The sequence below is a fragment of the Aulostomus chinensis genome, chromosome 15 (assembly GCF_037954235.1).
Source record: "Aulostomus chinensis isolate RoL2024-O1b breed Wild chromosome 15, RoL_Achi_v1.0, whole genome shotgun sequence".
Lineage (NCBI taxonomy): Eukaryota > Metazoa > Chordata > Actinopteri > Syngnathiformes > Aulostomidae > Aulostomus > Aulostomus chinensis.
The window spans coordinates 19008086-19033884 of record NC_141334.1 but is presented as its reverse complement, the minus strand read 5'-3'; the positions used below and the strand labels follow the sequence as shown (position 1 = coordinate 19033884).

The window sequence follows — 25799 nt, the reverse complement described above, 5'->3', positions numbered from 1 at the left end:
CCATGTGAAAGGATGAGGGGGAGCGCTGAAGTCACATTATTAGTATGGGCAGCACTTGCTAAGAGTATTTCTAATTTACTGCTCATTAAAATCGATAGCTGTGAAAATCCTGCTGTTTACCATCAAAAATATAAAGTCAAGCTATACCAGATACTTCATGCTGAAACATCAAATTACGGTAGATGTCTGGAAGTAGAGCCCTCCTGATAAACTGGCTCTTCTGCATTCAGAAGGTTTCATTTCAAACACAAAAGTCTGCATTAAAGGCTGAAAACACAGACCTCTGAAGACTCTGCCGCCACGCTGAGAGGATTCTCTGAACAATAGTGTGGTTGCCACAGTTGGCACATCACGTGACTTGTTCCTAAAAATAAAAAAAAATCAATATTGCCTATCAGAGGTTATTTTATCAAGTTATTGTTCCAGAGGAATGGCAGAAAAAAACAACACTTTTTCGTTGAGTTTGGACGTTCACTCTTGTGTGTTATGGTTTGGCATTGTTTTCTTGTGTTACTTGAGGGTGATGTGTAACTTCCTGTCGCGTGTTTCCTGCCTTTTTTGAGTGTCGCCTGTATCTCGTCTGTTAATCCGTCCTTTCAGTCACAGCTCTGCTCCCAGTGTTTCTTGTCCATTCATCTTCTTCTCAGCCCTCCTGTTCTCCAGCCTGTTTCTTGTTGTGTCATTTGTACTGTGTTTGAGTTCAGTTTGACGTGTGCATCTTCGGTATCTCCTCTGTTGTGTTCTTCTGCCTGGGGCTGCACCTCCCCAAACGCAGAGCATGCGCTGTGCATAGACCTCATCTTCCATGGGGGGGCACATTTTGCGCGAGGGGAGGCATATGCACATATGCACGATGCCCAAATATAATTTCACTCAAGGCTCCAATTTGGTCAGGGGTGGCCCTGGTCCTGCTTATTTGTTGTCCAACCTGTTGCCTCTCAAAGGTCTTCTATTTAGTTTAACTTTTCAAGCTTTCGTTTCTTTTGCGGCGGCACGGGGTGCAGTGGTCAGCACTGTCACCTCACAGCAAGACGGTTGAGCCTGGGATCTTTCTGTGTGGAGTCTGCATGTTCTCTCTGTTCCTGTGTGGGTTCTCTCTGGTACTCCAGCTTCCTCCCACAGTCCAAAGACATCAAGAGGGGACGAGGCAGATTGATACTCTAAACTGACTGTAGGTGTGACTGTGAGTGTGAATGGTTGTCTGTCTCTATGTGTTGGTCCTGAGTTGGACTGGTGACCTGTCCAGGATGAACCCCGCCTCTCACCTGGATGCTGCTGGGATAGGATTCAGCCCCCTCGCTACCCTTAACAGGATAAGAGGTAGAAAATGGACGGGTGGATGGATGGACGGGTGGATGGATGGACGGGTGGATGGATGGACGGATGGATGGATGGATGGATGTTCTTTTAAAACCTTTGAGTTTTTTTCTGCAGTCCTGTCAGCGCCCGCATCTGTGTTTTGGGACACCTGCTTCCACATTCACCAACCCAGACAGTAACTTTACCTTCAGGCTGCATCGACTTACCTGAGTGATAAGGAAAGACTGCTAATGCTTGTGGACGAGTTACAAGTCATATTCCTACATCCAAATTATATCCAAACATACAAAATGAGGACAGAGCCCAAGTGAAGCTTCTTGACATCATGATCGTAAACCAAACAGACAGCACACCACAGTGTTTGTGATTTAGTCCCGTGTGTGTGTGTGTGTGTGTGTGTGTGTGTGTGTGTGTGTGTGTGTGTGTGTGTGTGTGTGTGTGTGTGTGTGAACTGCTCTCCCATTAAAACAGCCTCCTCCTCAGGTGATGGTTTGGATGAATTATTCCCCCGGTGGAGCTCAAACAGGTCGACATCCCTGTCTTTTCACCACCTACACCATCATACATTTGTGCTGTTGTTGTGCAGTTCCACCTCATCTTCAGTCCAAGAGATGAAATATCAGCTCTCAGTCTTCCTCTGTGTGTGCTGCTATACATCTAAATTCATCCTGACACCATGCTTGTGAGGATGAAGATTGTGTTAGTGTCAAATCTCCAGTGTTAAATGAAACCTGATTAGTGTGGCTGTAGCCCCAGTACATGATTTAATAAGCAGAGTTATTGATCAGAGCCATCAGGAAACCTGTTAGTGACACCTCTCCGTCTGAAGCCATCAGTCTGCATCTCCATCAGCTTCCAATTACCGCACTGACACTCGTGTCAAACTGATCACCTTTAATAAGGTACCCAGTCCCGGGGTGAGCTGTCATCTCCTCCTGGCCACTTTCTTTGCTGGAGTACCTTATTAAAGCTCCAGAGTTGATCTGACGGTGCTAATGTGTTCTTCTGCACTCACATGAAGGTTCTGTCTCTCTTTTCTGAGACTTCTTTTGCTCATTACTTAAGCAGTGTGTCAAGGCTCAAATTCAACTTATCATGCTGATTTATTGGTGAGTTTCTGTATCCCTGGCATGCACACACTCATCAGTAATCTCTGGTGGTTTGAGGAGGGGGATTGACCCCAAAAATCGAATTCTTTCTTCCACACTAAACACATTTGGTAAACCGAGTGCAGAGAAACTTATTACAAATGAGATGAAAACTTAAATCTGCCCTCTGGAATTTACTTGTTTTTTTTCTCTGCAACGTTCTTTACAACAATGATAGAGAAACAGGAGTGAATAAATACTGACGAGATAAGACAAGGCAATAAAAGGAGCCCAACTGTTTTATCCTCAAGAGTTCATCTGGCTGCTGTGCTGCTCCATCTCTTTTAATGAACTTGATCCCAGAGATCTGCTGATCAATTGATCTACACCACTCCAATTTGAGAGAGCAGCCAAGAGTGGAAGATGCAGCAGCCCCAACTCCTGACTCATCCCCTCTACAAAGGCAGCCCGCAAACCATCCTCTTTTTTTGGAGAATTAACACAAAAAACCTCTCTTTTGTTCTCATTCCCTCAGGGGACTGTGGATTTTTACATTTGTGAATAATGGCTTCTTGGTGCAGCTGAGAAATGTGATAAAATGGACTTTGGAAGAAATGGACACACACACACACACACACACACACACACACACACACACACACATTTTTAAAAAGCATGGTCTGTTTACTTTGTTGGAATCCACAACAAACAAAGCCACTCTACTCCTAATAAGATGCATTCAAGCAAGAATGAGCTTAGTGGACACACATGCATGTACACGCCCACACACACACACACACACACACACACACACACACACACACACACACACACACACACACACACACACACACATAAAGCTGGTAAGATCCATGAGCAGTTTTAGAGACTCCTGCTATGAATGTGACTGAAACGAAACATCCAATCTTCTTTGAAACCCAACCGCTTGCACACGTGTGTGTGTGCGTGTGTGCGTGTGTGTGTGTATGTGTGTAAGTATATGTGTATGTGTGCATGTACATGTCTTTTTGTTGTAGTGAAACCCTTGTGGTAAGGATAATTCTGCAGTGTAAGAACACTGAGACTTTAGCTCACAATTTCAAATGCTTATTTCAGTCTGAGTCTCAAGGTTCCAGAATTGGATTTAGGCTCAGTTTAGGGTAAAGGTTTTGTTTAGGCTGTGGCTGTCAGTTAAGGTAAAGACTAGAAAATGCAGTTAAGAGGTACATGTGCTCATGAAGTTCTCCCTGTTCCTGTGTGGGTTCTCTCTGGTACTCCAGCTTCCTCCAACAGTCCAAAGACATCAAGAGGGGACGAGGCTGATTGATTCTCTAAATTGACCGTAGGTGTGACTGTGAGAGTGAATGGTTGTCTGTCTCTATGTTGGTCCTGTGATGGACTGGTGACCCGTCCAGGGTGAACCCCGCCTCTCGCCCGAAGGCTGCTTGGATAGGCTCCAGTCTCTACCATGAGCCTGAACAGGAATAAGAGGAAGAATCGACTCATCTACTTCCTACTAATTCAACCTGTCTGTGTTCCAACAGCACAAGATCATTGTTCAGTCCCTCCATGCTCCTTCTTTATACTGTTTGTTTCACCGATTTACTGGTGCATTCATGGCTTTGAACATGATGTGCCAGAGGAAATTAACCAAAGGCAACACATTTACTTAAAATGACAATGGGTTCCAACTGAAAATATTGCTATAGACTGTAGCATTAGCATACGAAGTTCTAGCTAGTTGCCAGTTTTATTAGCATACAAACCGGAACCATCAATCACAGTCAAGAGATATTTCATTTACAAACAGAAAGACAAAGAAAAAGGTTACAGCTGAAAATAAGCAATAAGTGTGTGTGTGTTCATATTTACCTTTTAATTTCACATGATAATAAACACACATACGCACACATACACTCTAAATGGGGTACTGTGGTCTGTCTATGTTGTTATGACATACTCTTCATATATTGTAGGTCTGTGTCCCTGGCTGTGCCCCATCTCTTTAACCCCCCCCCCACACACACACACACACACACACACACAATCTACTCAGGTCTCCTCTCAGTAGCCTGTGGAAGTGAGGGCTGAGGGTAATGGCTTCCATTTTTCCTTAATGCCAGTGGGTCAGGGAGTGACGGCAGGCCAGAGCTTCATTACAGCAGCCCAGCAGGCCTCCCCATATCTCCTGTAGAGATTCATTATGTTGATGCCCCCTCCCCACCCCTACCTCATACACAACATCCCACACTCTTCATGAAGATTTCTGTATATTGTCAGATAATGATCCTCCATGTTCGCACTAAGCAGGACTCATCTGAGCTCTGAGCCTTCATCGTTCTCTCTTCATACAGGCCACTTTGAACCTGTTTACTCTACTGAGGATAAATTGCCTTTCGTAGCAGCAAGATTTCTTTGTACGAGAAATCACAACAAAACACGTGACAGTTGGTGATGAAAAAGTTCATTCAGCAAGTCAGTGCAGAGTTCCACACCATTACCATGATTGTGCTTTGAAAAACAGGAAAATTTCATTTCCACGGGTGTTTATGTCAACTTTTAAACCCTGACAGACAAAGCAAAGACAGGTTTTCTCGATCATTTATGCGCTTTTAAAATACAAATAGTCTCTTAATATTGCACAGAATGGCCCAAATCTGCAGTGTTGAAAACACAACAGGAGGTACTTTTATACAGTGATTTTTACAAAGAACAACTGCTACATAAACCACAGATCTGTGTGTGTGTGTGTGTGTGTGTGTGTGTGTGTGTGCGCACTGTCACCTCACACCTACTAGCAGAGAAATACACACAACTGTAACAGTGATGCACAGAGACCACCATCCAGAAATGGGCATCATTTATTATCCTCAGATGTTCTGCTGCGTGCAGCCTACACAAACAAGGGGCATATTTGCAGCACGCAGATGAACTCATATATATTTACTCGCACATCCCATCCATAAAACTGTCAGTGGACGCAAAACGTGTCCCCAACAACAATTTCATAGCTGGATTTTCTGCATTTTTCTCACTAGAATTACAGAGTTATGTATATGCTGAGTGTGCTTTATAAGCCAAAGACATAAGAAATCCATTTGACAAACATTTTGCAACTTTAAAAATGTGCATCAGTCAGTTATAAAGTCAGTACTCTGTTCTTAGCCCACCTCATGAATTCATGCATTGGGCACATTTCATTATACCTGCTATGTTCTACAGTGTATTCGGTCAAATAGCTGCTGGGGAAGTGTTTATGTATCAATGTATGTTTATTCAGTGAGAGGTACTACATCCTCTGGGCTTTTTTTCCATGCATGTTATTTTTCTAAATGAAATACTGACACATAACCAACAATTTGGTCATTTTGTAGCTTCCATCTGCTTTACATAATAGGCACAAGACATGAATCGAGGCTTACATTAATCTGAGCTTGCTTCGTTCCACCTCTCCTCTCCCAGATACGTGGTACCTTAGCACAGCTGGATCTTCAGTGCACCTGCACCAGGTTGTCCTGACTTTTCCCGCTGACATTCCTGGTCGCACCCGAGAGACATCTAGTTTGAGGGGCTTAGCCTCTGGGCCAAAGGGCTGTCAACACAATCACAAGCTTAATGTCAGACACACGGTTACACACACAGACACACAGACACACAGACACAGACACACACACACACACACACACACACACACACACACACACACACACACACTCACACATATGCACCAAGACTATAACCTACTGGTTTCATCATTAACCCTTGCTTTCCTGTGGACACAGACTCACACAACACACCAGTGAGAGCAAATCGTCGCAGGTGATTGATGTCTTCAATCTAATTGCCACTTACTCTCTTGTACTATTATTATTTATTTTCCCGTCAATGTATATGAAGTACTTTGTCTCCTATTCTAATTCAGGCTGTGGGGTGGAATGGGTGGATTGAACAACAGATTAGGTTTGGTTAGGTTGGACACTGACACAACATTGTATGCACACTGGGTTGCCTCATAAGGGAGAAGGAAGTCAAGGACAAGCAATTTGTCTGAGGTTTAAATTAATTTGCAACATAAAAAAAGATGGCGATATGGAAATGGAACTAATTAAGTTGATAGATTGGCTGCAGTCTGTGAGATTCATGTGTCATCATCGCTTCAGTGCTCCCAGGATGGAGATTCAGCATGATAAGCATGAGTTCAGATGGATCAGCGTGCGCGCGCACATGCACGCACACACACACACACACACACACACACACACATACACACACACACACACACACATACACACACACCTTGATCTTTGTTTCAGGGCTGCAAAAATCCCTTTGTTTTAACTTAAGCCAAACCTTTTAAAGTTTGATAAGGAAAAACTGAAATATGCTTCTGTGAAATTTGCTTTGTGTTAGATTGAATAATTGTCTGTTGGATTAGCATATGAAGTTCCAGCTAGTAGCCACTTTTATTAGCATATAAACTGGAAACATCTATCACAGCAGAATAATACTGAAGAGATGATGCCAGCACCTGTAAAACTTGTGAATGCATATCTTGCATTCAACTTGTTCAACAAAGCAGAAGTTGTGGTTTTCAAGGTTTGCTTTCAAACCTTGCTAGCCTTTAGTTTGTTTAATTCGTTTTAGCTAGTCTTTAAGCTTATTTAAGCTAACCATCCCATGGTTCCAGCTTTTTCATGCAGTATATGGATCTATTTTTATTATTTCAATTCATGTACTAAGTGTGTATAACATCAGCTGGAGAATTATTCATTCGTCCCAGGCAACCTCACAGAAAATAACTGAAATGACCTTGACCTCTTAAAACCCGATTACATGGTGCAATCAGAGAAATGTTGCCCATTTAAATCAATCAGCATTAAGTTCTTGTTCAATAGCAACAACTGTATAATAGCATCATCCATCCATCCATCCATTTTCTTCCGCTTATTCCTGTTAAGGTCCGCGGGGGACCTCAGCAGCTACGGGTGAGAGGCGGGGTTCACCCTGGACAGGTCACCAGTCCATCACAGGGCCAACACATAGAGACAGACAACCATTCACACTCACAGTCACACCTACAGTCAATTTAGAGTAGCAATCAGCCTCGTCCCCTCTTGATGTCTTTGGACTGTGGGAGGAAGCTGGAGTACCAAAGAGAACCCACATAGGAACAGGGAGAACATGGAGACTCCACACAGAAAGATCCTGTGCTGGAGCCGGAACCTTCTTGCTGTGAGGCCATAGTGCTAACCACTGCACCACCGTGCCGCCATAATGGCATCATATGATGATAATTTCCAAAAGAAAATATTGTGTCACCACCATGTATTAAAGTCTTTAGAGGTCATTTTACATGAGAGTGGGGTGTTCTGATCTATTGAGGGTTTTTACAATATGTCAACATACAGCAACTGCCCTGGTGAGAATCATTTAAGCTCCAAGATAAATCATTTAGGGTCTGTGTCCATTTGCAGTGTGTGTGTGTGTGTATGTGTGTGTGTGTGTGTGTGTGTGTGTGTGCGCGCGTGTGTGTGTGCGTGTGTGTATGTGTGTGTGTGTGTGGAGCAGTGTGAGTGATAAACAGACTTATTACTCAGCTCTGATTGACCAGTGCAGGCAGACCTGCTCATTCTAAAGATAGCAGAAGCCATTTTATTGCCCAGCTAATCTCTCACAACTCTCTGTATTTTATTTCCTCATCATCTCTCTCATTCCCTCCCCCTTTTCGTAGTGAGCTCAAGGTCACCAGGTTTTTTTTTTTTCTTTTTTGGGTTGACATTAGTGCCCATGGTTTGGTATTCTCTTTGAAAGTCTCAGAAAAAAACAGCATTGGAGATATTCTCAGCTGGGGTCTCGGAATTTGCTTTCTTTTTCCCTATGTATCAGGTGGTAATATGTGTGTAACGCCTCCATCTTTCTGTGGTCTGTCTTTGAGTTCGTGTGGAGGACATGCCCTTCCCCAATGGACCAGGACAGCCCTCTCAACTGTCTTTCCCTTATTAAATTCTCCTAAATCCTTCTTATGCACAAAAATGTGCAAGCAAAGCCACGTGAGCCAAACTATCTACTTCAGCGAATCCAGTGAAAACTTACTTCCTTTTTTCTGCCTCTCCTTCTTTATTTTCTCCAGAAACATTTATGAGGGAAGCGCATTTTTCTTCCCACCATGTATGTGATCTCCTTAATCCAAATGTTTTGAAAGATGTTGGTACTAGAACGAGTGTCATTATAATTTCCCAGAGGCTCACTGAGCTTAATTATCAACGTGGCTGTGAGCAGATGAGAGCACATCTCATCACATTAGGATGGAATTCCTGCTGTTTGTGCCCACGCTCCACCTGATCCCAGCAGACTACCTGGAGATTCATCGCTGGCACAGCTCAACTCCCGACAACTCAGAAACTTTCATTTTTCACGCTACAATTCCTCACCTCCAGCACAAATGGAACAGTGGGAGCAAACTGAGTGCACATGAACTCAGGAGACACTGAAGGACCACCTGTTGCAGCCTGTGCTGTGGCTTCCACTGCTTCTCCGGCTAGAGGAGTCCATTGTCTGTGTCTCAGGCACGTTCTTTTCTATTCCTTCATCTTGGCTGTGCTTCTCTCTTCCTCTCCATGGTGCCAGGGATGCCTTGCCATCTTCATCGCCTGTGTGAGATAGAGAGGGAAATGGACATTCTCCTTCTGAAAGAAGGCAATTTCCTACAAAGACAACACTGACATGCACTGGCCTTTGTTATGCTTTCATCATAGCGCGCACACGCACACGGACACACACACACACACACACACACACACACACACACACACACACACACACAGAGTGATTAAATTAAGCTGTTTAGACCCTAATCTCCCAGATATAAACTGGTAAGCCTGTGTTGAGCAAAGCGTTTGCCCCTCCAACTGTTGTAGGGACCACCTGGACAATCACATGTTAGCAATGTGCAGCAAACATCATTTGACCTAAATAAAAAAAAAAATGCTGATGATGATGTATCACTTCCTGTATCTACATAGTGGACACATTTGTTTGCTCCTCCATGCAAAATCGAACTTTTACCGTAGGTCACAGCTCTCTTGCTCTACAATAACATACACACAAGTTTGAAGGCCTGTTCAATGTCGGTCACGTGTATTTTTTAAAGGCAGCGACTTTATTCACTTTTAAATAAAATCCTTTTAAAAAACAAAACTGAACATCTTATTTATCATATAATCTTGTTTTTTTTCCACCCACAGTTGTGATGAACACAGTCAGTCCTTAATGCTTTTCAAAACATTCATCCAAAATGTGACAGATGCGATAGAAGCAACATCAATTCAATTTTTTATCCTTTTTTTTTTTTTTTTAAAGAATTGTATCTTATTTACGCTGGTCTTTATTTATTAATTCTGCTGGATTTTCAACTTCTATTCACACTTAAATGCCACTATTGACTTAGTTTTGGTTCTTCTATTTTGAACAATCTTGTTCTGTTTATTATCAGGTTAGCTGTAACAGTAACTGTTAATATATCAAGTTTGATGCGTTCTCTTTGTTCTACCGCAGACCAAATTAATTTACAGGTACAGATAAAGAAACTGAACTCCTAATAGATGTTAAGAAAAGTCTCCACCCTTATGTACATGTAATATGTAAATGTTTGTATATGCCAGTATCTATACTGTGTGTGTGTGTGTGTGTGTGTGTGTGTGTGTGTGTGTGTGTGTGTGTGTGTGTGTGTGTGTGTGTGTGTGGCTGTCTGTGTGTGTATGTGGGTCACCCGCTGTGTTTACAGCCCTGGGCTGTTGCTGTAAATCAGCACCTCATTTAAATCAGTTCGCCTGATCATATCTGGGTTATTATTGTCTACATGGGAATAGTTGGGGAACAACTCACCTGGGCTATTTATGGAAAACGCAAGATATGGAAGGAAGGGAGGCAGAAACAAGGTGATAAGAACGTGACACTGTGGAATACAGCTCTTGTGATGTAGCGCCTCAGGCCTGCATCTGTAATTAAGCACTACTTCTTGGCATTTTGAGGCATATTTTTCTTGTCTCGCGTTTGTTCGGTGATAAACGTGGACTGCAACACAAGTAAATGACAGCTGTGTTTGCAAAGCTCCAGTAGATTTATTAGGTATGTTTTGATATTTCAGCTAAGAAGGTCATGCTTTGGGTGCTGTTTTTCTGACAGGAGAATTATGTAAGATACAGTATATGAGGCCATATATCATCTGGAGCAGTTGCATTTTAAGTGCAGATCTACTTAATGTATCGAAAACACTGAGAATAATTTACGACAATGTTGCCTGGAGGAAAGAAGACATTCAAAGGTGCTGTCAGTGTAGAAAAATTAAAGATGTGAAAATCTTTTCTCTGGATTAACCAATCCAGGCCCCCCGTACACAGATTTGAAACTGTAGACATGGACATGCAATCTAAGTGTGAATTAGGATCCGTAATCTGTGGGAACAGGTTTATGATGTGTGGCCGCTGGAAACTGCACTTGAAAACAGTGCCAATGTTTTTCATGGCCACATTGAGGACATCTTTCTTCTGATATCAAACAAATGTCTGCCATCCAGATTTAGGAGCAGATTAAATTGTTTTTTTGTTGTTGTTTTTTTTTTTTATTAGACCCATCAGTTAATTTACAAACTGTTACTCCAGACTGTGACCATTGGTTGAAAAACTGGGAGCACAGATTACCAAAATATGAGTATGTTCATTTAAAGTGTGTGTGAAGATATTTGCAAGTCTCTCAGTTGATACCAGAGTTGCTGCATAAGATTCAGCTTGAAAAAGACTTCAGAGTTGTGTATGTTTTTTCTGCCGTGTTGACGCATTTACCGTTGGAGGTGCTGTGACATTAAACAGGTATGTGGTTATGTAAGGCTTCAGTCTAATGTGTGTGTGTGTGTGTGTGTGTGTGTGTGTGTGTGTGTGTGTGTGTGTGTGTGTGTGTGTGTGTGTGTGTGTCTTTAAAGTAGCAGCAGAAAATGAGAAAATGTGTCCTGCTTGGACTGCAGCCAAATATGACGCGTCTTGGGAGGGCGGGGGTTTGTGACACGTGTGCCACTAACAGACTCAGCACTTCTTTTACTTTTTGTGTTTCTACAACTCCCTACTCTTGTCTCACCTGACTGGACAGAAAGTAGGACATAATTAGTCTCATACATTCCAGTGTTTTATATAACTTATTTTTATTTTCACTGCCTTCCCTGGGCAGCGCGGTGGTGCAGTGGTTAGAATTGTCACCTCACAGCAAGAAGGTTCCGGGTTTGAGTCCCGGCTCGGGCTCAGTGTGGAGTCTGCATGTTCTCCCTGTTCATGTGTGGGTTCTCTCTGGTACTCCAGCTTCCTCCCACAGTCCAAAGACATCAAGAGGGGACGAGGCTGATTGATACTCTAAATTGACCGTAGGTGTGACTGTGAGAGTGAATGGTTGTCTGTCTACGTGTTGGTCCTGTGATGGACTGGTGACCTGTCCAGGGTGAACCCCGCCTCTCACCTGAAGGCTGCTGGGATAGGCTCCACCCCCCATGACCCTTACCAGGATAGCGGTAGAAAATGGATGGATGGATGGATGGACTGTCTTCCTTTTGCTGACATCTGATGATGAAACAGTGTCTGTTCTTTACTGAAGTCAGGCAGCATGAATGAAGCTTCTGTCCGCCTGTTATTCTCCACCCTGAGTCCCACAAAACTTCTCAAAGTTGGGCCTGAAAATCATTAATTTGCCTTATTACACGTGCAAATTATTTTTTAATTTAAAAAAAACCCACATAATACAATAAATTTTAAATTTTAAAAAAAGTTCTGTTATTTGCTGTTTATGCACCTTCACATGAAACTTTACCTTTAATGTGCTGGAAGCACCTTACAAAAAAACCCCACTTTATTGTCAGTGAAACAAATAATGTTTAAACTATGTAAAAGCTTAAATAATATTTAACGAAGGCAACTTTATGGGATGTTCACACCATTTTGCAAATTAATTGTCGCGACTTTAGCTTGGAAGTGAACCCATTCCCACAACTCCCAGGCAAGGGTCAGGATAAAGGAAGTTTAATAACAAAGACAACTGAAAATCATTCAAATGAGGAATACTTAGCTAAACTAAGTTACAAAGAAATGCAAAGTTCAAACAAGACAATGAGCATGGCATGGAAAAAAAAAACCCCCAAAAACCTGACTAGACAAAGTATCAAAAAAAAGGCACAGACTTAACGTGACATGGACTGGCGTAGCACGGTTTGACACCAAGGACAAGATGAACCAGCACCAGACAAAGGGAGGTGCAGACTACAGGTGCTGGTCACATAATTAGAATATCATGAAAAGTTGATTTATTTCAGTAATTCCATCCAAAAATGAAACTTGTATAATGTATACTTTCATTCCACACAGACTGATATATTTCAAGTGTCTATTTCTTTTCATTTTGATGGTTATAACTGACAACTAATGAAAATCCCAAATTCTGTGTCTCAGAAAATTAGAATATTGTGAAAAGGTTCAGTATTGAAGACACCTGCTGCCACACTCTAATCAGCTAATTAACTCAAAACACCTGCACAGGCCTTTAAACGGGCTCTCAGTCTGGTTCTGTAGGCTACACAGTCATGGGGAAGGCTGCTGACTTGACAGTTGTCCAAAAGAGGCCCATTGACACCTTACACAAGGAGGGCAAGACACGAAAAGTCATTGCCAAAGTCATTGAGAGGCTGGCTGTTCAGAGCTCTGTGTCCAAGCACATTAATAGAGAGGCGAAGGGAAGGAAAAAATGAAGTAGAAAAAGTGTACAAGCAATAGGGATAACTGCTCCCTGGAGAGGATCGTGAAGCAAAACCCATTCAAAAATGTGGGGGAGATTCACAAAGAGTGGACTGCAGCTGGAGTCGGTGCTTCAAGAACCACTACGCGCAGACGTATGCAAGACATGGGTTTCAGCTGTCGCATTCCTTGTGTCAAGCCACTCTTGAACAAGAGACGGCGTCATAAGCGTCTTGCCTGGGCTAAAGACAAAAAGGACTGGACTGCTGCTGAGTGGTCCAAAGTTATGTTCTCTAATGAAAGTAAATTTTACATTTCCTTTAGAAATCAAGGTCCCAGAGTCTGGAGGAAGAGAGGTGAGGCACAGAATCCACATTGCTTGAGGTCCAGTGTAAAGTTTCCACAGTGCGTGATGGTCTGGGGTGTAATGTCATCTGCTGGTGTTGGTCCACTGTGTTTTCGTAGATCCAAGGTCAACGCAGCCGTCTACTTTTAGAGCTCTTCATGCTTCCTGCTGCTGACCAACTTCCTGGAGATGCAGATTTCATTTTCCAACAGGACTTGGCACCTGCACACAGTGCCAAAGCTACCAGTACCTGGTTTAAGGACCATGGTATCCCTGTTCTTAATTGGCCAGCAAACTCGCCTGACCTCAACCCTGTAGAAAATCTATGTGCTATTGTGAAGAGGAAGATGCAACACGCCAGACCAACAAGGCAGAAGAGCTGAAGGCCACTGTCAGAGCAACCTGGGCTCTCCTACCACCTGAGCAGTGCCACGCCGCAATACTGCAGTAATTCAGGCAAGAGGAGTCCCGCTCAGTATCGAGTGCTGTACATGCTCATACTTTACAAGTAATATTCTAACTTTCTGAGATACTGAATTTTGGATTTTCATTAGTTGTCGGTCATAATCATCAAAATTATAAGAAATAAACACTTGATCAGTCTGTGTGGAATGAATGTGTGCACTATACAAGTTTCACTTTCGAATGGAATTCCTGAAATAAATCAACGAGATCAGGGGGAAGAGGAAGTTACCAGAAACGAGAGGAGAGTTAAATTTCAAAATAAAACAGGAATCCAGGAAACAACAGACACAAGGCAAACAAAGAACACCACTCCATGCATGGACATGACATTAATAATACAGTGTGGTTTGCTTTTGTCCTGCCATCTTGAACTTTGCTTTTGCTGCACTGAGAGGTTCCTGTGCTGCTGCAGGTTTTTCGATCAGGACAGGTGTCTCTCTCCGTCTGGGTGACAATAAGCAGTCCACCTAATATATTTCACACAATGAATAAAAGAGCCATGAAACTCACAGAATGAAATGCTATCTTGGGAAGAATACAATTGAGGAATCTAAGGTTACTGTATATTGGATTTCTGGCATTTTCAGCCAAGAGTAGATTCAGACTGACTAGATTTCTCCAGATGACCTCAGACATGGAAATGTGATAGAAGAGCAACCTTGCAGCTGGTGTGTGCGTGTCAAGGTTTTTTTTGTAAGAAAGTCGCTTTCTATGAAGGAGTTCTGTGAAGAAATTGATTCAGTGTCACGCTTGGGTGCCAGGTTATCACACACCTTCCTGCCCCACCAGCCCATTCAATCTCCATCTCTCACTCTCACTGCTGTGAAGCCGTTACACCTGCTCAGGCAGCAGCTTTCCATGTCTCGCTACACCTCTGAGAAAGAGATTCAAGGTTAATTTAGTTCATTCATTTGGTAAAAGCTGCACTGTCTTTGTGCAGCAGTACAATACCCTGTCCTCCTCCTTTATTTAATTTGGTTTCTGCCGCCTGTTGCCGAGGATGCATACACAAAACACACCTTTATACACATAGAGGTGTTTACTATTCATTTTTATTCACAAAGGCCTTGGCAGCCTTGCAGCTACCAGTGAAAACAGACTCAATCTAATAACATCCAGCTCTCTTCTGGCTGAAACTGAAGTCTGAATGTGCCTACAAGCTAACCAGGGATGTTTTGTGAACAATTAACAGATTATAAGGAGGTAAACAGCCAAATTATGAATGAGAACGGGAACTGAAGAAGTGTGTTCAGAAGCAGGTCCATGTTCAGCTGAAATTTGAGAAAGAACTTCACTATCTGAGAAGCTTCTCCAGAAGATTACATGTCCCCCTCTCTTTTTGGCTGTCTTTGTAAGGTTTCCCCTGAAACTGGGACACTTCAGAGCCCAGCTAACCAGAGGTCTCTCCATTATTCACCGTCTCATCTCGGAGCCATTATGATAACGTCACATACTCAGAGGCACTCAGCAGTCTCATCTGATCAGCAGTTGACATGCTCACTTCACAACTCTTCTCCTCAAGTCCTCTCTCCTCTGGAGGGTGAAGGTGTGGCCAAGCTCCTTGCGTGTCTGAGCTCCTACAAATGCAGACCATTGATTGTGTGGTTACAAGGTTAGCGCACTGTAGGCTGTTGGGCTCTAAATGATGGAAAGTCTTGTGTGTGCCTGGTGGCTGCTCCGTGAACGGCTCTTTCAAACCCCTGTCACTGAGTTAGAAGCGTGAATCACGACCGCACCGCTGGCTATTCAAACTGGTCTCTTTCTCCTGATGAAGCTCATTCTGTAAGTTCATTTCACAACTACTCTTGTCTGAATTTAATTATAAATAGATCATCAGAAACTAGAAATATAACATTGTGGTTTATGTGTGCTTGGCATAGCGACCCTTAACTATGGCCACCACAATATTTTTAATTCATTCTTGAGTCCGAGTGTATGTTTGTGCCAAATTTGAAGAAATTCTCTCAAGGCGCTCCTGACATATGGCATTCCTCTTAAGTGACGTGACATTTACCTTATGCTGGCAAAATCTTTTTAGTTCATCCTCGAGTCCATGTGGACATTTTTACCAAATTTTACAAAGTCTCTCAAGGGTGTTGGAGAAATTTCTATGGTGTTCCAGACATATCTCATGAATGAGAATGGGACGTGTGATCCGTGTACAGCTGGAAATGGACAACCTGCAATTGTAGTGCCTCCGTCTGTGTCCATCACAGAGGCATACAAACACAGAGTGATGTCAGAGGCTGTCTCCTGATGATTTAATGATCTTAGCCAATGAAGTCTGAAGCACAAAGGCTGTCCGTCAGCCATGTGGGGCAGAGGTTCATACACACGCTGGTTGCATATCCTTGCACAAGTAATGAAAACGCTCCGGCTTCAGTCTCCCTGCATGACATCCCGGTGTCATGTCAGGCTCTTTCATCATGCTGTCCATTCCTCTCTGGATTAGACCCTGTGAGACCCCGCTGAAATGAAGCCTGTCCACGAATACTGTTTCACCTTTTCCCTCCCAACTTCGACTGGAGGCTTGTGTACAACTTAGAGCTTGTTGTAACTTCATCTCCCTTTCATGATGTAATGGATCCAATCTTCTCTCACTGAGGACTTGTTGGCATGAAGCTTATCTCATCCAGACAGATTGATACAACCTGTCGACCTGACGCTCGTCAGAGGAAACACTCCTGAATATTTGAAAGTGATACTGTGTCATCCATTCAAGGCGTGTCTCCGAGTTTGCGAGTAATTGATTTGTTTCACTTAAGGACATCGACTTTTATAAAATACTCTATCCTGATTCAGCGTGTCTTGGTAGCAGCTTGTCAATGACAAAGCAGTTTCACTCTTAAGTAGTTTGCTGGATGATTTAGATTTTTAACACTGGCCCACTGATATGTTGTCCATAATGTGCTACATTACAATCTGTGACAACACACCACACCACACTGTCTTAGTACCTGCTTGTGGTTCCCCAAACACTTTGATTAGAGCTGAAAACAACCCAACTATGACCCCTCCGGCTCTGCGCGGTGAATAAGCTTGGTTCACCCGAAAGTGCCAGCAGGTGGCGCTACTGTGTCAAAATAGAGGTGTTGGCTCTAGGATTGTGTTTGTGGATTGCTGAGCGTACGGCTGAATAATGAAGACACAGACGAACCACTGGAGAGTTTGCAAATTTTTTCCCCTTGACAGCTATCATGCTTTTCCTTAAACAGATTTTTAGGCTTTCTATGGTCTTAAATGGTGCCCAAAAACAACAACAACAACAACAACAACAACAACAACAACAACAAAATGCATCTAGCTTTAGTGGGAAAGAAACCTCCTCAGAGGGGACGGGGTTGTTCCAGGAGGATTGGCACCACCCTTGGGCACTGGGGAGGGTCTGCTTAGAATTAGACCCTCAGCCAACTCCACAGAGACACACCACCACAGCAGGCTAAACAAAGCAAACACTTCCCCACAGTCCCTTTGTGCTACTAGAATGTCAGAGAAAGCTTCCTTCCTCATTACTTCCATCCTGCTACAATTTTTCATTGCCCATACAAATATTGATTTGATTTATACAGCTGTTGCATGGAGGCTCCCGCATGACCGTCATTCTCCTTTGATTGTCCCTGACAGCAGGACAAGCAACATCTGCTACAATTAAAACAGACTGGTGGCAAATATGATAGTTGTCTCCAGGGCTAAAGCAGTCCGACACGTTGCATTGTGACAAAAAAACACAGCAGGCACACAGAACATTTAAGAGCAGCAGCGCAGTTGATAACTTGGCACCATGAGCTGAACGACTTGACTTCATTTGTAAAAGCGAGATGCTCTCTGACTGCCGGGGCGCTGAGGAGGGAGTGTGAGAGAACTGATTCCTGACCAAGGCCTGGATGAGATGAGAAGCAGATATAAGGAGATGTGAGCCGTTCAATAACAGGTCATTATTGGCTCTCTTGCTGTTCCATCCATGGACACTTTTTGATTTTTATACGAGGAATCACATGTCTCAGCTCAAACAGAGGAGCTTGAGCTCAAAATTACACACCTGATGCTCAAGTCAGACCATCAGCCTTTTCTACAAAGCCTCTACTGCCACTGAGTGGCTCCTGGTGGGTACACCAGTCCTGCAGGTCATCAGGATTTCAATCTTTTTGGTGACATTTTTACTTCACTTTCTATGAAAAATGCATGTTGATGAAAAGTCTGTGAAAATGTGCCAGAGCTTTATTCGCCATATGTATTTTATTTCTCTATTTTTTTTCTTATGAAATAGGCCTTCATGCCATTCAGGGAAACCACCTATCATGTGGCATGGCCAATAATACATTTTTAAATTATAAATTCAAAATAAATGATTGAATATTTTGGGGGATTTATATAGAATTATGACTATTTATGAAGGTGATTGTGACATCACAAAAATCTAAGATCATTTAAAACAACTCTAAACAAATGGAAATAATTTCATTATTAATATTTTCAATTACTGAGGACTTTTAAAAGTGCTGAGCGTGTTCAGGAAATTTTATGATAAAATACAGTGGCATGACATGACATCTTTTAAGCTCACTGCAAATTCATGCGGACCAAAAGAACCCAGTAAAATCGCATGAAGGAAAAATGTAATATGAATTAATGTTTGCAAAGAACATTCCAAATGTATGGAAAAATTGTAAGAGATTTTTATTTTATTTTTTTTTTTATTTTTGCATTGGCCTGTTGGAAACCCTCATCCATCAATGACCCTAGAAAAAAAATTGGGGGAAAAAAAGTAACAAAAAAAACTTGTCCCACTTTCGTGGTATTCAACCGTGCAGATGGAAGTTTTTACAGTGATGTTCATCAATGTAGTTTATCGTTTTCCTCAAAAGTTACAACCGCTGACGGTTTCATCTGTGAATTATTCAAAGCAAAAGCATGTGACGCATGGAATTCCACTCTGCTGTGATCAGGTGATCACAAAGACAGATCACAACCTGGGCAAACAACAAACAAGCCCCTTTATTTTATTTGGGAGGTCAAATGAGAAAATGTGTTTCTTCATCCGGTTTACCTTTTAAAAGTGTGACATTTGACTGATATTCTATCAGCGATAGGATGAACACCTGGTGTGACTTGAACTGTAGAAACATCACCCCTCTCTCTCTCTCTCTCTCTCTCTGCAGTGTTCATCATGGCAGCTGGACTGCTGGTCTACCCCTTCGGTCTGAACTCCTCACTAGTGCGCTCCTTCTGCGGGGACTCTGACATCTACTACGCTGGCGAGTGTAAGATCGGCTGGGGCTACATGCTGGCTATTGTTGGAGTCATGCTCACTGTCTTTTTGCCCTTTTTTGCCAAATATGCACCGAAGGAGCAGCTGTCACCCACCCCCCTGCCCACTCTGTTATAGTTGATGAAAATTAAGTGAGTTTTCCCCTGCTGACCGCTATCTGGGACGGGAGCGCCACGCTGCCGGAGAAGAAGCCTCATTGACAAACTGTGTCTTCCTGAATGCAAATTCTGTACATTCAAAGGAAAATGTTTTATGTTAGAATAACACATTAATCTTGTTTACCATCATGACTTTGACTTATCTGTTTAAAGGAGATGATGATAAAAGTGTTTTTTTTTTCTACTGTTCTTCTTTGTGTTTAACAAGTCAAAAAGTGAAACATTCCAAAACTGGATTAAGAGATTGGAAGCATGGGATTATTGTGTGGCTGTCAATCAGTCAAATGTTTGATAAAGACATTCTGAAGAACATAAGACACTTGGAGCGGCTGAAGACTGAGGCTAATACTGGGTCCACGTGTCTTGACTCTGAGGAAATGGTGGGTTGTGCTGAGGTTGTTGGACTGTTTAGCTAATCTGGATCTAACAGGGCTAAAGGGTCCAAACTGATGTGGAGAACTCTGGGACTTTGAAGCATTTTTGAAGATGCTTCCAGATACTGTCACTCAGAAGACGCAGCATCTGACCTGCTAGCAGGGACGCATAGAAATCGGTCTCTTCTAAACAAGCTGCAAGCCAGTCATAAGTGGTGGTTTCAGAACAGCGCTGTCAAAATGTAATCTTGCCATCCTCAGTCAGTCCCCCCCACCCCCAAATGATTTGTGTAGTGTAACTTGCTGGTTTAACATAAACAATTTCTTCTGTCTTCAAGAAATAATATACTTAACACTCGATTCAGGACAACCAATGATTGCAATGGTCAGGGAGATGTGGGGGTTTTGTCAAAAGTGCATGAAAAGATAAAGTTTGTTAATGGTAGAACAATTGATCTCGGTGTTAATGTGACGTGACCAACTTGTGCCTTTTAACAAGACAAGTGTTTAATACGATTATCAGGTTATCATCTCTTTCTGCTTAAAAAAACAAAAAAAAACAACAACAAAACAAAACCGTGGATCCTGTTGAGTGAAGTATTTTTTTAATTTATTTTTTTCCTCTGGGTACTTGATGCAGTATGATCTCATTCACTTGGGAAAATGTTCTTGTGGAAAAAAAAAAGAAAAAGGGTGACGTCTTGTAATCCTTGGAGGCAACAGCCATGTACTTGTTTTCAGTTATTCCCTGAGACATTTCACCAATTATCTCAGAGAGGTAAATCACATGAATTGCTGTATGAAAAGGTTGTGACACGCAGCTAAAACATGACTTCTACTACTTGGCATCCTTGTCTTTAAATTTTGAGTGGTGCAGCAGGGAGCTGTACAAATTGACTTTAGTTATCTGTGCTGAGCTATTCACATTGTGAGTAAAAAATAATTAGCTTCTCAAATATGCTAATGTGTTAAGAGTGTTTTCGTCACCCCACTTCTCCTTTTAAGCGCTGGCACCGTCCCCGCCGTGTTCCAAAGACAAAATGTCTAGTTCCCCACCTACTGTTCCTGCACACTGCCAGATTCCTCCAACCAGACTTTTCCCCTTTTCTACTGGTGTTATGTGTATTATTAGTGTGAGATAATGATTCTACTAATAGGTTACATACTTCCAAAATTTGGGTTGCCAAAATGACACATCCTGACATGCAGAAAATGACAGTGACCATGTTGCCATATTTGATAGACAGTCAGGAGAGGAACGTTGGTAGCGAGGGAGCGGCTGCACTGGACTTATCCCCCTCTACGTTGAACCATTGTGTGTAAAGTCTCGGCACTGGTGAAAGTGTTTTTGGTAGAGTAGAAATCCTGTTTTGTTTTTTTTTCCATTGTGATGTTTGACTGTAAATAAACTAACTGTACTTGATATCATGTTCAGTCTTAACTGCCTGTTTTTCAAAGATATATTTTGAAATATTACCTCATCGTGTTTGCTTTACCTGAACTAACCTCGAAACAATGTTGGCTGTTCTGTGAACTTTCTTTGTAATAAAAATATTTCATGAATCATTCAAATGGAGGCTTTGCGTTAAGGTTGTGGATAAATTCATTGTAAATATGTTTATTTCACATTTGGATGTAAGAAAATCTTCAACAGAACATTCCGGTGAGACAAGTATTTGAAACTGTGACAGGACCAAAAACGTCGGTCATGTTGAACGTGCTTTTTCAAACTAGCAGGACTTCTAACCATCAGGACTGCGGGCCACTAAGCCCAGCAGCTGCACATTCTACTGATGTGTTTATTTATTTGCGCTCACACCTCCCTGAGTAATTTGACCAGTGCCCTCATCTCTGCATCGCAGGCTTTGATGGCCTCCTGAGCGTTCCTCTGCTCTGAAGGCTGCCCGGGTCTGACAGACACACACCTCAGCGTGTCTCTGTGGCGGTCATAGTTACCAACACAGCGATGAACTTGACCACGGATGAGGCGCGGCAATTCTTGCTCCTGTTGCAAAAGGTGCACCAATTCAGATTCCACTGCTGCATTTTGTATTTCCAGTGCTTCAGTTTTATATTGATATTCAACCAACATGGATAACACTGAGTATCTTTACTAAAAAGCCATTAACTCAACTGACTGAAGCAGAGACAACTCAAAGCAAATAAGACACTCTCATTGCCCTGAGATGTACTTCTTCATACCATACTTCACGCAAAAAGGTTTTTTTTGCATTTCAGGTATTCGCATAGACGTTTTGAGCTCATGCAGACATTTTTTTTTCACCACTGCATCACGTGCCTGTGATTGCAGAATGCTATGTTGGGCTTGAATCTAGTCCTGCTGCATAGCAAAAACTACACACAACAGCAAACCAGATCAGAAATGTTCACAAACACTCATGTGCTTTTTCTGATATTACTGAGCACACAGGCGGATAAAGAAGGGACTACATGATGATGATGATGATGATGATGACAGGTGTGCTGTTATTACCATCAGCTGTCATAAACTTCAAGCATAATACACGTGGCTGGTTCTTTGTGTATTCTGGAGTCACAAAGAAGTGATGCAGATAGGGAAAGAACGTCTTCGTGAACTCGAGACACCTATTTGGGAGCACCTGAAAGGCAAAAAAAACTGCTTCCAGAGAAAGTATTGACACCTGACTTACAGTTTCATAGAAGACACACTGCACAACCTCCTTCCCATTCCTCATGAGGAAGTTCTTGGCTCCTTGGTGCCCCATCGTGACAGCAGAGTCTAGAGTAGCTGAGGGCACAGCACAGGCTGCAATAGTAAAAGAGCTTCAGGGGGAAGAGCTGCAACTCCTGTTGAACTCACCAAATATCTCAAATAAGTATGGCACTTTGTCCTTAAACTGGCTCCAGTGTCTCATGCCGCCAATAACTGCAGTCAAGATCCGGAGTGTGTTCTCAATCTCTGGCTTTGTTGATTCATCCTGTTAAACAAAAAAAAAAAAGGGGGGGGTACTGACAAAACCATGAGGCATTAAGACAATTTCTCAATATTATCAATTTTCCTACCTGGGTTTGTCGAAGACTCTGATGTTTATTTGTACTGCTAATCTCCTTAGAGGAGGAACTCTGCTGGCCAAAGCTGTTGGTAAAGGCCCAGGTTTTTTGTGAATGTGTAGCACAAGCAGAGGGCCTGCTGGGGGGTGGGACAGGAGGAAGCGGAGGTCTAAGCTGCTGGTAAGGCAGACTGGCTGGTTTGTAAGATGACCTCTGACCCATTGGAGACAGCGCGGTGGAGGATGTTTGCTTGATGCGTGCACTCTCACTGCTGCAGGAGGCTTGATATTTGCCCTGAGAGGAATTATCAACAGAGCTGGAATGCTGCTGTCTCAGTAGACTGTTAGGCTTCCCCATCTCAGAGCTGAAAATGAAAATAAACATGTCCTTAAATCAACATATTAATTAAACTCCTAAATTTGTATTTCAGATTGTTTTGCAATATTTATTTTTTATTATGTTTCATGACAAATGCCTCAAGTAAACCCACCTTGCGCCTCCGACCTTGCATGGATGTGGTATGGTTGCATAGGATCTCAATGTCGGGGCAGGTCTGTGACTGCCATATTCCTGGGGTACTGTGGGTTGTGGAACAACACGCTTGTTCCCCTGGTAACTCTGATCACCACCTGACAAGGGAGCTGAGGCCTGATAACATCCATAGGAACCTGAGGAAAGGGTCATACTCAGAGGACACTCTCCTTACAAATAGCTCAGGAAACTCCATCCATCCATTTTCTTCCTCATCCTGTCAAGGGCCACAGGGGGTGGAGCCTATCCCAGCAGTGAGAGGAGGGGTTCACCCTGGACGGGTCACCAGTCCATCACAGGACCAACACATAGAGACAGACAACCATTCACACTTACAGTCACACCTACAGTCAATTTAGAGTATCAATCAGCCTCGTCCCCTCTTGATGTCTTTGGACTGTGGGAGGATTCAGATTCAGATTCAGACTACTTTATTATCCTTTGAGGGGAATTTGAATTTCACACTCAATTGCCTGATAAAGCTATCACAATTAATACTGGTTGAAGGAAGAAAGGAAGCTGGAGCACCAGAGAGAACCCACACAGGAACAGGGAGAACATGGAGACTCCACACAGAAAGACCCTGTGCTCAAGCCGGGACTCGAACCCGCAACCTTCTTGCTGTGAGGTGATCGTGCAAACCACTGCACCACCGTACCACCCCTCAGGGAAACCATTTATTAAAGTGTCCTTTATTTCAAGCAAAATGTACTGAGTCTTGGAGTGGACATAGAGAGATTTGCATTAGTTGTGGTCATAGATAAGGAAAATAAATATTTTGAGGCTACAAGATACAACTTGTTCCCTTAATTTAGTTCATTGATGCCACAAGACATAATTTTTCTGTCACATTATTAATAAGTGGCCACCAGATATTACTCGTTCCCCTAATGTAATCAATTTGTGGCCATGAGTTCAAACTTGATCCTTCAATGTAGTTGATTATTGAACAAAATATACCTTGTGGCCCCCAAACTAAATAAAAAATAGGAACTAATATCTTGTGCCCTCAAGACACCTAAAGATTTGTGGGCACAGATAGAGAGAGAGAAAGAAAAATCCCTTTGAGGCCACAAAATGTTACTTATTCCATCAGTGTAGTTACTCTGAGGCTGCAAGATATAACTTGTTGCCACAATTTAGTCAAGGTCACTAATCTCCAACAGTGCTTTTGTTTGTTCTGTTTTGCATGGAGTGACAGTTAGTGGCTGAAAGCTTCACCTGCAGAGTTGTGTGGTGCAGCTGAGCTGGGGCTGGCCAAGTATTCACTGTGGGAGAAGAATTCACTCTCAGACGGTGCCGATGTTAAAGGAACGCGATTTCTTTTCTTCTGGTTGAAGAGTGGCACAGAGAGGCAGCCTGGTGGGGATGGCAGTGGAAGAATAGCTCGAGCTGAAGCTTGTAGCTTGTCGAAAATGATAGGAATACACTCAAAAAAGCCACATAAACTCCTGGCTCGTTAGTATTTCTTGTAAAAATATGTTTAGATGTTTGAACTAATAAACTAGCCTGCCATATTAATCCCACCTGCTGTTGGTCTGGCTGACTGGTTCTCAAGTCTCCTCATGGCAGATGATCAGGAGCTGCTAGCTAATATTTGCTGCAAATAATTTCAGATTGAAATCATAAATAACTGATGTTGTAAGTTAGTCTGGTCCCCTGACAGGTTCTACAATAGAGGGTAATAGTATAATCATTTGGGTTGACAGGCATTTCTAGTGAGACAAGTTGAATTTCTCACTTTAGCAATGAAGTTAGCCAAATTTGTTAGCAATTTCAAACAGTTAACTAGCTTTACCTTAGCTAAGTGTTGGGGGGCTAATTTGCAAAAATTGCTCGCTGATATCGAACTACGAGGGTAAATGTCAAAGTGCTCAATAATTCATTGGTTCTCTAAGAACATTTCATATTAACAACGGGCAACTGCGGGCAAAAGTAGAAAAACAAATAAAGGAAGCCTCAACCAGTTCAGCACCCTGGGACGCGACACGCGCCAAAAAATCTGGAGCAAGATGTTGCGTTCAAGCTCCCGTGGTGAACTCGGATATCAGACGGGCTACCCTGCGATGATTTTGGTCGAAAAAATATACTGATGATTTTGGACGAAACATTAAATACATTATTATTCGATAAGAATGAACCTGAGGGTGCCGTGGTTAGCACTGTTGCTTCACAGCAAGAACGTTCCGGATTCGAGCCCCGGCTCGATCACGGGATCTTTCTGTGTGGAGTCTCCATGTTCTCCCTGTTCCTGTGTGGGTTCTCTCCAGGTACTCCGGCTTCCTCCCACAGTCCAAAGACATCAAGAGAGGCTGATTGATACTCTAAATTGACCGTAGGTGTGACTGTGAGAGTGAATGGTTGTCTGTCTCTATGCGTTGGCCCTGTGATGAACTGCTGACACGTTCAGGGTGAACCCCGCCTCTCGTGTGAAGGCTGCTGAGATAGG

General features: G+C 42.7%; 2 protein-coding genes across 4 annotated transcripts in view; one reads left to right on the top strand and one right to left on the bottom strand.

The window, feature by feature from the left end:
* lhfpl7 (LHFPL tetraspan subfamily member 7) overlaps window positions 1-21340 on the top strand; it is a 99674-nt gene extending 78334 nt beyond the window's left edge. For both annotated transcript variants that reach the window (XM_086226460.1, XM_086226461.1), the window contains exon 4: window positions 19145-21340. In XM_086226460.1, the coding sequence (XP_086082586.1) occupies window positions 19145-19371 (227 nt within the window). In that variant the 3' untranslated portion in view covers window positions 19372-21340. The remainder of the gene's footprint in view (window positions 1-19144) is intronic.
* A 41-nt stretch (window positions 21341-21381) lies between these two features.
* On the bottom strand, window positions 21382-25372 carry spata22 (spermatogenesis associated 22). Of its 2 annotated transcripts, XM_086226517.1 has the most exons (8): window positions 25149-25372; window positions 24878-24950; window positions 24572-24709; window positions 23310-23487; window positions 22832-23183; window positions 22629-22746; window positions 22459-22556; window positions 21382-21791 (listed from the first exon to the last, which is right to left on the bottom strand). In XM_086226517.1, exons 2-8 carry the CDS (start codon window positions 24915-24917, stop codon window positions 21600-21602), a joined length of 1116 nt encoding a protein of 371 aa, XP_086082643.1. In that variant the 5' UTR covers window positions 24918-24950; window positions 25149-25372; the 3' UTR covers window positions 21382-21599. The 2 variants fall into 2 exon arrangements, with proteins under 2 accessions (XP_086082643.1, XP_086082644.1); XM_086226518.1 differs by having other exon boundaries at window positions 24878-25372.
* Window positions 25373-25799: the final 427 nt, after the last annotated feature.

What these genes read in the sequence shown, in the direction of transcription:
- spata22 (XM_086226518.1), bottom strand. Translation starts at nt 24,917, where the DNA reads ATGAGGAGACTTGAGAACCAGTCAGCCAGACCAACAGCAG. An exon ending in AGAGTCTTCGACAAACCCAG is followed by an intron (nt 22,747 to 22,831) that starts GTAGGAAAATTG and finishes TTTGTTTAACAG; the next exon opens with GATGAATCAACAAAGCCAGA. An exon ending in ATACTTATTTGAGATATTTG is followed by an intron (nt 22,557 to 22,628) that starts GTGAGTTCAACA and finishes CTGTGCCCTCAG; the next exon opens with CTACTCTAGACTCTGCTGTC.